The 12,835-nt window shown below is 37.6% G+C and overlaps 3 protein-coding genes across 3 annotated transcripts; 1 reads left to right on the forward strand and 2 right to left on the reverse strand.

The window, feature by feature from the left end:
- Positions 1 to 653: 653 nt before the first annotated feature.
- On the reverse strand, positions 654 to 7,060 carry LOC146623223 (casein kinase II subunit alpha-like). The gene is made up of 15 exons (XM_085365816.1): positions 7,005 to 7,060; positions 6,192 to 6,283; positions 5,789 to 5,865; positions 5,460 to 5,588; positions 5,254 to 5,365; positions 5,058 to 5,159; positions 4,917 to 4,967; positions 4,754 to 4,813; positions 4,558 to 4,641; positions 4,348 to 4,458; positions 4,132 to 4,233; positions 2,628 to 2,728; positions 2,388 to 2,536; positions 2,185 to 2,274; positions 654 to 1,500 (listed from the first exon to the last, which is right to left on the reverse strand). Exons 4-15 carry the CDS (start codon positions 5,558 to 5,560, stop codon positions 1,385 to 1,387), a joined length of 1,179 nt encoding a protein of 392 aa, XP_085221942.1. The 5' UTR covers positions 5,561 to 5,588; positions 5,789 to 5,865; positions 6,192 to 6,283; positions 7,005 to 7,060; the 3' UTR covers positions 654 to 1,384.
- Positions 7,061 to 7,844: 784 nt separating this feature from the next.
- LOC146623224 (uncharacterized) lies at positions 7,845 to 10,915 on the forward strand. Its single transcript, XM_085366072.1, has 11 exons — positions 7,845 to 7,882; positions 9,130 to 9,165; positions 9,305 to 9,366; positions 9,450 to 9,488; positions 9,570 to 9,617; positions 9,769 to 9,816; positions 9,948 to 9,998; positions 10,087 to 10,125; positions 10,234 to 10,632; positions 10,717 to 10,755; positions 10,857 to 10,915. The coding sequence occupies exons 1-11, from the start codon at positions 7,845 to 7,847 to the stop codon at positions 10,913 to 10,915; spliced, it is 858 nt and encodes a 285-aa protein (XP_085222198.1).
- A 777-nt stretch (positions 10,916 to 11,692) lies between these two features.
- tyrobp (transmembrane immune signaling adaptor TYROBP) lies at positions 11,693 to 12,445 on the reverse strand. Its single transcript, XM_085365818.1, has 5 exons — positions 12,409 to 12,445; positions 12,276 to 12,296; positions 12,039 to 12,182; positions 11,871 to 11,938; positions 11,693 to 11,749 (listed from the first exon to the last, which is right to left on the reverse strand). The coding sequence occupies exons 1-5, from the start codon at positions 12,443 to 12,445 to the stop codon at positions 11,693 to 11,695; spliced, it is 327 nt and encodes a 108-aa protein (XP_085221944.1).
- Positions 12,446 to 12,835: the final 390 nt, after the last annotated feature.

Consider the following 12,835-nt stretch of genomic DNA (forward strand, 5'->3'; position numbering starts at 1 on the left):
GAAGATAACCATTTAAAAGCCTTCTATCGCCACTCATTCACATTTTCAGTGTAACTGGACTGAAAAAAAGGACTATTTCTCTATTTTTCTTTTTAATAACAGCTACCCAAACTATGACTAAAGTGACTTCTTTTAGCCACAATAATCATATATTAAAAATAAGATATTGCCAGTTATAAAAACATGGGGTTAGCTTCCAAAATTAGCAGCCTGGTGATGTTTTTTCTTTTTTTTCATGAACAGAATGGCCTGCGATAGTCAGAAATCCCAGCCTAATTCATTGTTTTATTCCACGCTTGCACTGGGGCGTGGTCCTTGACAAGCTCGAACAGCTCTACCTGGTTCTGAGAATTTTATCTGACAAATGATAAGAAAAATATAATATGGAAATAATCTCAAGGGGTGTGTGTGAGCGATTACATATGTGTTCATTTGTTGCCGTCAGGTATTTCGAACCCTTACATTCTAAAAACACACCTATATCCACTAGTCCATCTAAAGGAAACCTAATATTAGGTGTAAATATTCATTCAAGTAAACTTTTCTTGCAGTAAACAATGACTATGGTGTTTCCATTCATTGACACATACCTACATGACCAGCCTGATGTACTGGTGTATATTCAATAACATGTAGGGCCTGCAAAACCCTGTTTAAATTGTTTATTTTTGAAGTTGTTTTCTGTAGGTGATGACCCCTCCCAACATAAAACAAAAAAGTTACAAAATTGTCTATAATCAAAATCATGTGTAAGAGACTTCATAAAAAACAAACATGAACACATACATACACATACAGAAGTGAAGTAACATAAAATTGGCAAACTATTGACCCTGTGAAACTCAGCATTGGGTGCATGCAACCTGACAGTAACTGTAGAATATCTACAAAAAGTCCAATTAAAGAACGATAGCGTCTAACAACTTCAAAACACCTACAACTCCTGCACGTTACATCGTGTGCGACCAGCGAGCGCTGTTGGGTGGGGCGCGCCAGATTCCTGACTCTTGTTTCGTGAAGTCGTGTCAAAGGTTCACAGTGTAATACAGCAGGATCCCCGTCAAACAGTTTCAAGAGCAAGACTGTATATTTGAAACATACAAAATAAATTTTTATTATCCATTCTCTTCAGGTCTACATCTCATTAGGATTTCTAGACAATAGCATTGTCAAGTAACACACCCAAATTAATTTCTAATAATTCTGACAGGTGCAACAATACATTTCTGTCAAGTCCAGGTGTCAAAATAGAACTGAATGTGAAAAGCAATTTAAATCTTCTTTGTTATTTTTCCAACATAAAAGGGGGAGCCATGGCCCTGGGTCGTAGTGAGAGCTACGTGGGTCATGGCCGTGGGACACAAACACGGGTGAGGAAGTGGCTTCAGGGCTGGGCCCCGGTGGCCGCAGGGACTTGTGTGGCCAGGGTGTTGGGGGCGGGGATGACGGGTGATCCAGCAATGTTAGCCATGGGCTGTGTGGAGGACATTGAGGTGATGCCTAGGAAAGGAAGAAGGATCATTAATCACCCAGAAAATGCACAATTACAGAAAGGAGGGAGATCAAAGAACGGGCATCACGATGGGCTGGATCTTACACCACAAGTAAAAATATTCATAATCACAAAGTTCAAGCCAGCTAGAATAATACAGGTGTTTTCAAAATGTTCCATAGTTATAATATACAATCAGCACACATCTTCGTACACACGCATGCTGTTAGGTTGCTTCAATTTGTTTCAACTGAACTTTTCTATTTTCAAAAGGAAAAAGTGTGAAGCTGTCCAGGTGCCATTCTGAGAAAAGTAAATATGAGCAACTCCTGCAGAGCATGCCTTAAACGCACCTGCAGCTGATATTATTATGTACCAAAGTTACCTGATGCAATCTATAAGAAATGTTGCCACATTACTAATCAGAAAATCACAGCTCTAAACGGTGATGTACTTTATTAATGTTTTTTAACACCAGTGCATAACTTTAACTGCAGCCACTGTCAGCAGGTGCTCCTTCAAAAAAAAAAAAAAAAAAGTCAACAAAGTCACACCTCTACTTTACAGTAAAGGGCTAATTATAGATATCTAACAGAGGTCATCTATCTTCTAGATAATTCTTTGCAAAAGCATCGTGCAGCTAGCAAGACTGTTGTCTGTAAGTGCATGCCACTTTGAACAAGATTACTCACCGGCCATCATACTTGAGGAGCTGACTGGAGTGGAGCTGGCAGCCATCCCTCCAGGAGTGGCCCCCCTTCCCTGATCTTTTACGATGGGATCTGAGAACAAACATGTATGTAAGCAACCACAAAATGTTTAAAAAAAAAAAAAAAAAAAAAAAAAAAAAAAAAAAAAAAGCAATACATGCAGAGACAGGAAATACAAGACTTACAGAAGTAAGGATGATCCATGGCCTCTCTGGCCGTGAGGCGGGCTTGATGGTCGTAACGCAGCAGTTTGTCAAGGAAGTCTAGAGCCTCTGTACTGACTAGGTGCTGGTTCTCGCTGTGCACAAACCTTTCCCACCTTTTGCGGGAATGCCTAGAGGCAAACAATTGGCCATTGAGATTTAGTCATAAGCCAAAACACTCAATGGATGCTTTATTATGAACAAGCAGCTATGATCTTTTACCTTCCCAGAATGTCATTGAACCGTGGATCCAGCTCAATGTTGTACTTGTCAATGTAGTCATACAGGTCCTCTGTGCCAAGTACTTTTGCAATTCGCACAAGCTGCAAAACAAAAAAAAAATACAAATAATAATAATAAAAAAAGCAGTTGGATTACATGAAGCATTTGTTTGACCATGGTGTGTACAGACCAATAATTAATGGTGGGAGAGTACAAATACAGGACAACACATTTTGTTATATTAAGACTGGGCATGTTTGACACTCATTCTGTTCATTCTGCTTTTAATCATAAAACTTATCAAAGCACGCTTAAAGGAAAATAATTTAAAAACCTGATGATAGTAATTATTTAAGAATCAGACATTATTTTTATTTAAAAAAAAAACCCCAAACAAACAAAAACATGTGAGCACAGAGTGGAAGTAGTACAAAGTGAACACTTGAAATATAAAATGATGAGAGAAAAAAAACAAAAAAAATAAATAAAAAATGAAAATTTGCTACATCATACCAACAAAAAAAAAAAAAAACATTAAAAAAAAACAAAAAAAAAAACAAACAAAAAAACCATACAGTTCCAGTGGTTGATTTTCTTATCAGTCACACATATTTCCAGAAAATAAAAGCCCACGCGAATAAACGTGTAATTTAACCTTTTACTGTGATTCAGTATTTTTTTTATTAGCAACGACCAAAGGTTTCCTATTTATCGATGGTGGTTTACTTCAACTGGGTGGAGCATCTAGAGAAATGATTAACTGATCGTAGCACAGTCATCGTTATGATAGCTTTTCCTTTGAAAGTATATGAATCAACCTTGTGACCCTTAAACTGGTTTGAAATGCTACGACTGTTTCAGTAAGTAAGAAATACCGATATGAATCATCTGTCGCTCGCTGCATTTTGATATTATAATTCAAGAAATGGAATTATGCTAGATGAATTAATGCTGATAAATACAACTGAAAACTGCATTAGCAGGTGATCGAAAGCTAAAATGTACAAATAATCAAATATGGAATACTAACGTTTTATAAGAGAGGTTCAATAAAGGATCCTAACTATTTAGTTACAATAAAGAGGACTTGATGCTAGGCTTCAATTTAATGGACTACTTTAGCATCTTGACCTTAGTCCTAGTGTAGATAAGCAAAGCTTCTAACATAACTGACATTACAGACGGGATTAAACTGTGTCATGACGTACGTCCTTAGATATGTCGTCACGGCTTGCACCCTTTGTTTTTTTCCTGGTTCATTTAATACATCAAGCTGGCACAAAGTTAAGAATAAACAAACCCTGAAGCAATCGCTGCTGGTTTTCCACACAAGGTTATGATGACACCAGCGCCTGCTCTGAGAATACTAGTGTGACTGTGTAGAAAATAAAAATACTCTGTACTGTGGGGAAAAAAAAAGCTCTGCAGCTCTATTTTGGCCATAAGGTCCCTGACCACACTGACAAGACTATATTTAAAGAACAAAAACAAAAAAAGATCATACCTGATCATAGTTGTCATGACCATGAAAGAAAGGTTCCTTCCTGAAGATCATACTGGCGAGCATGCAACCCAAACTCCACATGTCCAAGCTGTAGTCATACATCTACAAATAATATAAAGACGGGCACTGGATTGAAGTGGCTTCCTGACTTGATTATATATTGAACACAGACATTTATTTGCCTCTACATGCAGATAGTAATATAAAGAGTTTCACCTGGTAGTCTACCAGCAGTTCAGGTCCTTTGAAGTACCTGGATGCCACTCTCACGTTGTATTCTTGGTTTGGATGGTAGAATTCAGCCAAACCCCAATCGATTAGACGGAGCTGAACAAGAAGAACAAGTCAGAATATGCTGCAATAACTGTATCGGGCTACAAGCCTAAGCAAATGATAATGACAATAGCCAACATAATAATACAATACCTTTCTATGTTCATGATCAATCATTACATTGTGTGGCTTGACGTCTCTGTGCATAATTCCCATACTGTGGCAGTAATCCAGAGCCTGCCATTAAAAATTTTTTTTAAAATAAATAAATAAAAAGATATATATTGATCTAACGTTTCCAATATAACAGAACAGCTGGTGCAATCCACATGTACGAAAAACTGCTTACCTTTAAGATTTCGTACATGTAGAACCGTATGTCAAAGTCGGACAGAGTTTGATACAATTGCTGTAAAAGAATAAAAAACAAAACAAATTATAGGCAGTTTGGGGAAAAAATAGTAAGATTAACATTTCAAAATTAGCAGTCCACAAAAACACAACATCATTACCTTGAAGTCTGTGTTGTTGACATGTTCAAACACCAGAGCTGGGGTCCGTGACTAAAAGAAAAAGGGAAATGTGTGTTTTTGCAAAAAGTCTTTCGCGTTTAAAAGCCTCGAATTATTTTAAGTAGAAAAACAGAACATTACCACAGGGTCCTTGACGATATCTAACAGTGAGATGATATTTGGACCACCTCTCAAATTCTCCAGGATCTTTATTTCTCTCTTGATTTTCTTTTTCTTGACAGGCTATGGACAGGGACGAGGTCTCATGAGGCTTATAAAATCTCAACTGAAGTGACAAGGTGAAATCCACCAACAATCAATCGATAAACATCCATACCTTCAGTATTTTGACGACCACTTTTTCATTGTTTGTGATGTTTATGGCTTCAAACACTTCACTATATTTGCCTCTCCCTAGTTTTCTGACTAGCTGATAGTCGTCTTGGTTGCTGGGGAAAATTTTTTTTAAAAGTCAGAGTTAAAAACCTAAGGAAAAAAAACAAAACTAAACCAAGGTCACCAACAATAACCCCTTTTCCTTACCCCCATTCAACAACATGGGACTCATAGTCCCAGTATTCCCGAGGTCTCTGTGTGTTTACATCAGGGTAAACTCGAGAGCGGCTTGGAACAGGGCCAGACATATTCTACAAAGGGTCTTCTCTAAATCTCCTGAGATGAGACAGAAAAAGGACAAATGATATTATACAATAAAGCTCTATTAAAATCACAGGGGCACAAATGTGCAAGACAAATACATACTGATGGTTACATAAGCATTTTTGAGTACTGGTTTAGCATTCCAACTGTTATAAACAGCCTTGTATATAAAATGTTGGCCAAATATTGAAATATAAGACAGCACAGCATACCTGGGAGGTTTCCTCCAGGACAATGGTGAAAGGTGAACTGAAACAAAGTTGGCTGAAATGCCTCTACGGTAAGTAAGCTACATAGGAAAACAGACAAAAAAAATATACACATATATATATTGTTAAAAACCATACCAGTTCTTGGCATTTATTAAATATTACAGGAAGAAATGATGAGCAATGTGTAGCAAAAAGTTTAAGACATATTTAGACTCAATGGTAGCCTGATTAAAACTTTCAAAAGAAAAATGTGAATATTCCCCACACGCTACAGAAGAGCAGTAATAATATCTTAAGTAAAACAGAGCAATTTTAAAGTAAAACAGACACGTTTAAACAAAACTAAGGATAGCCCGGGGATGTCTAGTGTGTGGAAATGTGCTGGCGTATAAAATGGAGCAACCTGAATGTTAAATGGGGGCATCCAACCAGTCTAATCAGGAGGTACGGGGTTCAATACAGTCATCACTGGGGGCTACACCAAGCCAGTATCTCCTGTTGAAACGGGGCAGAAATGTAGGTCAATTAAAATCAACAGTATCAATCAGGAAAACACGAGCAGTGTGCTAGCCAACGTACGCCAACCACTATATAACGTTATTAAGGTTATGTCAAATTTACGAGCACACGAAGAGCATCCAGTCGACAAATGATCTATCTGCTACGAGACACGCGTTTAGCTGGAGCCAGTTTGCCCGCTTAATACTTTGATGAAGAGGTGAAATGTGCGCACAAGCCTTCTGTGGCCCCACAAGGCCTACTGTGGAGCTAAGAGATAGCCGGGCAGCTGGCTTACATGCTAGTTAGCATTAGCTTCGCCAACTGCAGAGTAAAAAAAAAAGCCGGGTACAAAGTCACAACAAGCTCTCGACCACACTATGGGTCTGTAACGGAAAGAAAATAATAATTCTGCGTTAAAGTAGTAAAACGACTTCCCAATTGCCCATTATTAAAGTGGAACTTCACAAAAAGCTTCGAAAAAATATATTTCTTAAAGCTAAAAAGTGCTAAGCTAACAAGCTAGGGGAGTGAATAGCCAGCTTGGCTGGCGAGGCAACTGGCTGACAACGCCTTGAAAAAACACCCTTGAATCACTGTGATCGAACAGCAGAATGGCGTCGCGGCTGTGTTACTTATCCATAGCCTTTCCTCGTGTGCATAGCACCCACAAATAGCTCTAAACCAACGAATATTTGCGATTAAATAACCCGATTACCTCTCAGCGTTGTTGGGACGTCAATATGGCGATGCTCGAGATCAAGAGCTTAGTGCGAACAGCCTCTCCTGCAGGGGGCGCTCTCTCTTTTCCTTTTCATAGGGAGACTGTAACTCAGTCTGCCACCAACAGGTCTCGCTAGAGGAGGAAACTTTGATCCGGACGTCTCTGTAGTTAAAGCTTTTTAGTTTATTTAAAACTCAGTGTTCGGTTCCACAAGTAGACTAAAACATCCCATCTGTTAAAAACAAGTAAATGTATGAATATAAATAAATGTATTACTGTGTGCATAATATTGTATTTTGGCTTTCTTGTTTCTATTTTGTTTCTATTTTGTTTCTATTTTTTTTTTTCTAATATATCTCTAATTCATTTTTTCTTCCTGTACCTTGTGCTTTTGTAACAAGTGAATTTCCCCTGTGTGGGTTTAAGCAAGGCCTATGCCTATATTTATCTGAGCATCACAAACGGTTTACTTAATTCAGTACTGTTATTTTCACATCTGACATCGGGAAAATACCTAAATAATAAATGTAATCATTTAAGGTTGAAATTTGATTACTTTTCTTAAAGTGACCCAAAATACACGAAAATAAAACTCAAATATGACCTTCATTCATTGAGATTTTTTTTTAGGTCCACTAATGTGCGTCAAATCAAGGAAAATGTGTAGTAGGGAATTTTGAAACTGTGAAAATGTACATGCCATGTTTATCTATCACATGAATAGTCAGTGTTTCCTCCACATTTGCCCAGGTTTCTGCAGACAAAGGAACCTATTGGTCTTTGAAGGATCACGGTGGAATCGCCAAACAGCATCATAGTAAAACATCAGGGGGAATGATCATAAGTAACAGAGGTATGAGGTCTGAAATAAGGTGGGCATAGTGGTAGACTGGTTAACACTGTTGCCTCAGTGCAAAAAGGTTCCTGGTTCATATGCTTGCTGTGGCATCTCTGTGTGGAATTTGCATGCTTGATCTACTTCAGTGTATCTAGAGTGGGGTTTTTTCCCCCACAGTCCAAAGACTGTCAGGTTAATTGGGGATTTTGAATTTGCAGTCAATATGAAGAAGATAAAATACTTAAAGTGTATGGAATAAAGTTCTGTATAAATGTATAGTTAAAGTGTGAATTATAGTAAGACGAGTGATCATTAAAGCTATACTAAATATAAATGTGTGTACCAGCAGATAACACATGTGAGAATATCTAACAATAAACAAACTGTAATCCATCTATTCTGAACTATTGAAACAGAGATTAAAGGAGGGAATGCGGCAGAACAAGATTATAATGGCATGTGTGTGATTGACCTTTTATTGCTGCTTTGAACGCACAGACAAGTTTGCAGTAAGCATTCTTTTGCTCTAAGTGTTCATTAACATTGAATAAATATTGATCATCTGTGAAACAATATTTAAGGATAAATCATTAATTTATTAATGCAGAACAGGTTTTGTATATATTCTAAATTGATCTGATCTGTTGTTCAAAATTTGTTGTAAACTTTTACTATGAATTCAAAATTGATCTGAATCATAATGTGAAAGCATATAGATTATGAACAATAAGGGTTAAATGTGATTTACATAATTTTCATGCTTTTAATATCATTGTGGTTGTACTGTAGAACTAGAGAAAGAAGGGATATATATGAAATTGCAATCTAAATAGATTCACCTGAAATCTTGCACTCTTCATGACATTTGTAGAACCACAATGAATAAATGGACAATGGAGAAACAATACATGTTCTGTGGCCATAGAATAGCCTCAGGGGCATTTCTCTGAAAAAAAAAAAAAAAAAAACCAGCCACCTGTAATTAACACATAAATGAGGGGAAGACCAGTGGCTTCTGTGAATGTTAAGAATGATTGTTGTCATACTGAACTGAAATGAATAGGCCTTTGTAAACATATCAGAGCCTTTAACCTAATTGTTGCTCCTCTACGTGCCATTCACGCACTGTTCAACACAAAGAAACAGTCTTTGACTAAAACTCAATTTGATACTTCTTGTGAGAATCTATAATTAACTAAGGCAAGGCCTATTAAAGGTCACAAAGCGAGACAAAGCAGCAGCACATAAAAGCCACCTAACTGCACCCTTACTGACCAACAGTGGACAGACCCAGGACCCAAAGTCAGCAATGAAGATGTAAGTCTGGATGGATTTATTTTGCATTTTAAACTTCTGTAATTAAAGCTACTTTCATGTACTAGCCACAAATGAGATATTGCATTAGTTTTGATATAAGTATATATTTTCTAACTGAAATCTTGAATAATTTTTTCAGCCTCTTGTGTTGCCTGCTCCTGCTTCCGTTTGCAGATATGGTGGTGGCAGCTTCTATCAAAGGTAAACCATTGAAAGAGAGTAAATAATTAAATATTGTTCAGGAAACTGTTAATTTTGTAATAAAATTCAAATCTGTCTAACAGGGCAATCCCCAAAAGAAGATGTGTTAAGCTGTCTACATGGTAAGAACTATTCATGTCGCTAAACAATGCTTGTACCATTGTTTGAAATGATCACAAGACTTGTTCATTGCAAATTTGTAGATGCACTAGCACTTACTACAGAAAGGACCACACCTGCAGCCGTCACAGGTCAGTGCTTCCAAATGTAGCTTTCAGATGTACTCACATCCTCAAATTACTTTTGGTTCTCTATAAAAAAATCCTGAGTGCATTAAAGAGAACAGAAACATTTCTAGTAATCGTGCTGTTTTTGTTGTTTACTTTTACTTGTTTAATGCAGCACAAAGGACCCCTCTATGTGGCACTGTGAATGAGCAAGACTCAGACGGTACACTTTTTTGTTGTTTCCTTTTTCATTTTTAAAGAGCATCTAAAAACACACTGAACAAAACAAAAGAACTCAAACAAACAAAAAAGCACAATTACTTTTTCAATAAATGGCTAAAAATTCATTCACAGATATGTCAGATGCCAAATCTACAGAGAGCTCTGAAACCAACAGATGTTCAGGTACGTGAGCAATTTGGATGATGTGCAAATTTAGTAAAAAAGAATGTAATGCAATATCAGTAAACAAAGACATTTTCTAATATTTCAGAACCTGATGCGTTTGACAAAAATGGAGATGAAAGCAGAGGTGCAGTGCTTTTAATCAAAATTATTAGCCAATTGAATCAAACTGTCTGTATCAGTGCGGTGAATGTGGTGATTCAGATGGCATAGCAATGACTTCCATTCTTCCTAGATGTATCCAAAGACCTTGACAGCGATGAGATCATGATTCCTGGAGCTGTGGCAAAAAATGAGGCTCCGTCAAGGAAGGTGACTGTAGTGGGCAAAGACGGTATGGCAGCGATGGATATGACCAGCAGCCTGGTTCAGGACCATGGGAGCAGGGAGCATAGTTTGATTCAAGGAGAACTCCAAGCAAGCAGAGACAGTGAGGAAGGAGGGATAACAAATGCTTGGGAGGGTGGCGGTCAAAGCACCAATCTCCAAAGGTGGGCCACACGAGGAAAAGTTAATGGGATGAGTGGTATGTTGGTCCATGGCCAAATCAGAGAAAGGCCAAATTGGGGTAGTTTGGAAGACAGCAGTGACAGCCTGGCTGGAGTCAGCACCAATAAACAAACGGACTATGATGGTAAGACCATATTCTGTATGACATATTTCCAGGAGTTATGCTGTGAGAAATAAAAAAGCTATACAATTGTTAATATTCCCACAGAAACCAGAGAATATATGAGCTCTGAAACCTATCCAGTTGGTAAGAATTTGTTGTTCTCTTAATTACTAATGTAATGCACACAGTGACTGTTTCCAGAGGGTTATATCAGTGTTTGTGATCCTATCTTTTCTTTGCTTTAGTCCCACAAGAGCACAGGCCCAGCAGCTTGCCCATTCCATCCAAGAGCCATGTCGTTTGATGAGCACACAGAGGTCAGTTTCCTCTGGATTTGAATCACATTTCAAGTATAACTCCAAGTAACCAACCTGACTTAGAAAACCACTGATGCCACATTGCCCGACTTAATTCCTCACATTTCCTTCACTTAAGATGAACCAGTTTTCTATATCTGGCTTGTGTTCCACATGTTCTGATTGCAGTTTTAACATTTTTCCTCTCTATTTTCAGATTGCATGTCTTCCTTATGAATCACGGATCACTGTCTGTTGACTCAGGAGACTCAACTTAAGACAGTTTGCTTCCACATCCGGATACTGCAGGGACTTTTTCTATCCAAAATTAGATTTTCAGCACACGTTTTTGTTCTCTGATCAAACAAACAAATGTAAAAAATAAATATGTTTTGATTTAACCTGTGCTGGGTGTGTTGGTGTAAGCTGTCAGAGTGTGATGAAAATAAAGCCAACATCAATTAAATCATAAATGAAGCAATGCAATTACTTTTGAAGACTTGACAGGATCTGTCTGAGCCAAAAATCTGGTTTTAAAATGTAGTTTCATTTATTATTAGTTAGATACAAATACATATCATAAAACAGCCTAAAACAGGAACGTGAAGCAGCAACGATTACATTTAGTGCCAGGCAGTACTCACTGAATACAACATCAATCAATTAATGCAGAATAAACAAATTATTTGCGAGTAAATGTGACAAATCTTAGTTTATATTTTACATTGTGGAGCTAATTACAAACAGGACACTGTCAGCACTTTGATACTTTTTATGTTATTCAGTCATTTCCTATAGTGCCGAAGTTCACTGTAAACATCTGACTGGACTCCATGTAACTCCTACAGAAAAGTCAAATCAATGCATCATTGTAATATGTATAATATACATTATATGTATTGTTTTGTTTCAAGTGTGTTTTTAGTTAGTCATTTTTTATTTTTAAAAGAGTCTATACATCACCTGGTATGGAGATTCTGTGACCTCTGTTGCCATTTTCTTTGAAATTGATGATGGTACACTTCTTTTGCCTGATAGGAGATTTAGAAGTGTCAGGTTAATGCCCATTTGGCATAACACCACTAGGCAAACATACACATGTAAAGAAAGGCACACGAATACAGTGCTCACCACTGTGTGATTCCCATTCCCTCTTTCTCCTCTGATGAGTTGCAAAGCAAAATACAGAAATAGTGATGAAGATGGTCAAGATGATGTCAGAGGCAATAATGCCTATTACAGATTCCATGTTTATCAGGTAACAGGAACCACATTCTGTTAAAACAAAAAAAAAACCAACAACATATGATTGAAATACAAAAGCCAAACACACACATCATACACGAGCAAAGAGTTGAAGCTAGATACCTTGCTGACCTTCTGATGAGCCTGCGAGAAAAAGAATAAACGAACCTCAGGTTATAAAAAGAATCGAGGGTAGTCCTGTGTTCCTTTGCTACCATTGCTATAGATGTTCAAAACCAAAGTATACGCTACTCACCAAACAACGAACCCACAATACAGAGAGCATCAGACATCTTCTAAAGTTTTTGGTTTCTGGTCTAAGAGGAAATGAGACAAGGAGGGTGAGAGCCTCCGGTCCTTCTGTTCTCTTTCGCTAGGCTCTCGCACCTAGATATCGAAAGGTAGAAGGGTTCTCTGGTAAAGGGCTGTCCACAGGGAGCGTTGTCAGGGTGTCAGGATTCGTGAGCATATGACTCTGATAGCAGGAGGAGAAGTGAGTCCACTCAGAGAAGAGGAAGCTGGTGGTTCTGTTTTTGCCACATTTCTGTGAGGAATGCTGCTCTATAAAAAGAAAATATTTGACTTTAATCCTTTAATTTATTTTAATTTTAATTTTTAGCGATGTTTTCATAAAAATAAAATCTAGGCTAGGCAAAGATAAGGAGCTGTGTGAGGTCAGTTTC

This window comes from Diplotaxodon limnothrissa, linkage group LG11, assembly GCF_057381915.1.
Source record: "Diplotaxodon limnothrissa isolate DT_005_m linkage group LG11, D_limnothrissa_male_GT1.1, whole genome shotgun sequence".
In the NCBI taxonomy this organism is placed as follows: domain Eukaryota; kingdom Metazoa; phylum Chordata; class Actinopteri; order Cichliformes; family Cichlidae; genus Diplotaxodon; species Diplotaxodon limnothrissa.

What these genes read in the sequence shown, in the direction of transcription:
- LOC146623223 (XM_085365816.1), bottom strand. Translation starts at nt 5,560, where the DNA reads ATGTCTGGCCCTGTTCCAAGCCGCTCTCGAGTTTACCCTGATGTAAAC. An exon ending in TTGATCATGAACATAGAAAG is followed by an intron (nt 4,459 to 4,557) that starts GTATTGTATTAT and finishes CTTCTTGTTCAG; the next exon opens with CTCCGTCTAATCGATTGGGG. An exon ending in AACTGCTGGTAGACTACCAG is followed by an intron (nt 4,234 to 4,347) that starts GTGAAACTCTTT and finishes TATTATTTGTAG; the next exon opens with ATGTATGACTACAGCTTGGA.
- LOC146623224 (XM_085366072.1), top strand. Translation starts at nt 7,845, where the DNA reads ATGATCATAAGTAACAGAGGTATGAGGTCTGAAATAAG. An exon ending in GAATGAGCAAGACTCAGACG is followed by an intron (nt 9,817 to 9,947) that starts GTACACTTTTTT and finishes ATTCATTCACAG; the next exon opens with ATATGTCAGATGCCAAATCT. An exon ending in TAAACAAACGGACTATGATG is followed by an intron (nt 10,633 to 10,716) that starts GTAAGACCATAT and finishes ATATTCCCACAG; the next exon opens with AAACCAGAGAATATATGAGC.
- tyrobp (XM_085365818.1), bottom strand. Translation starts at nt 12,445, where the DNA reads ATGTCTGATGCTCTCTGTATTGTGGGTTCGTTGTTTG. An exon ending in GGAATGGGAATCACACAGTG is followed by an intron (nt 11,939 to 12,038) that starts GTGAGCACTGTA and finishes ATCTCCTATCAG; the next exon opens with GCAAAAGAAGTGTACCATCA. An exon ending in TCACAGAATCTCCATACCAG is followed by an intron (nt 11,750 to 11,870) that starts GTGATGTATAGA and finishes ACTTTTCTGTAG; the next exon opens with GAGTTACATGGAGTCCAGTC.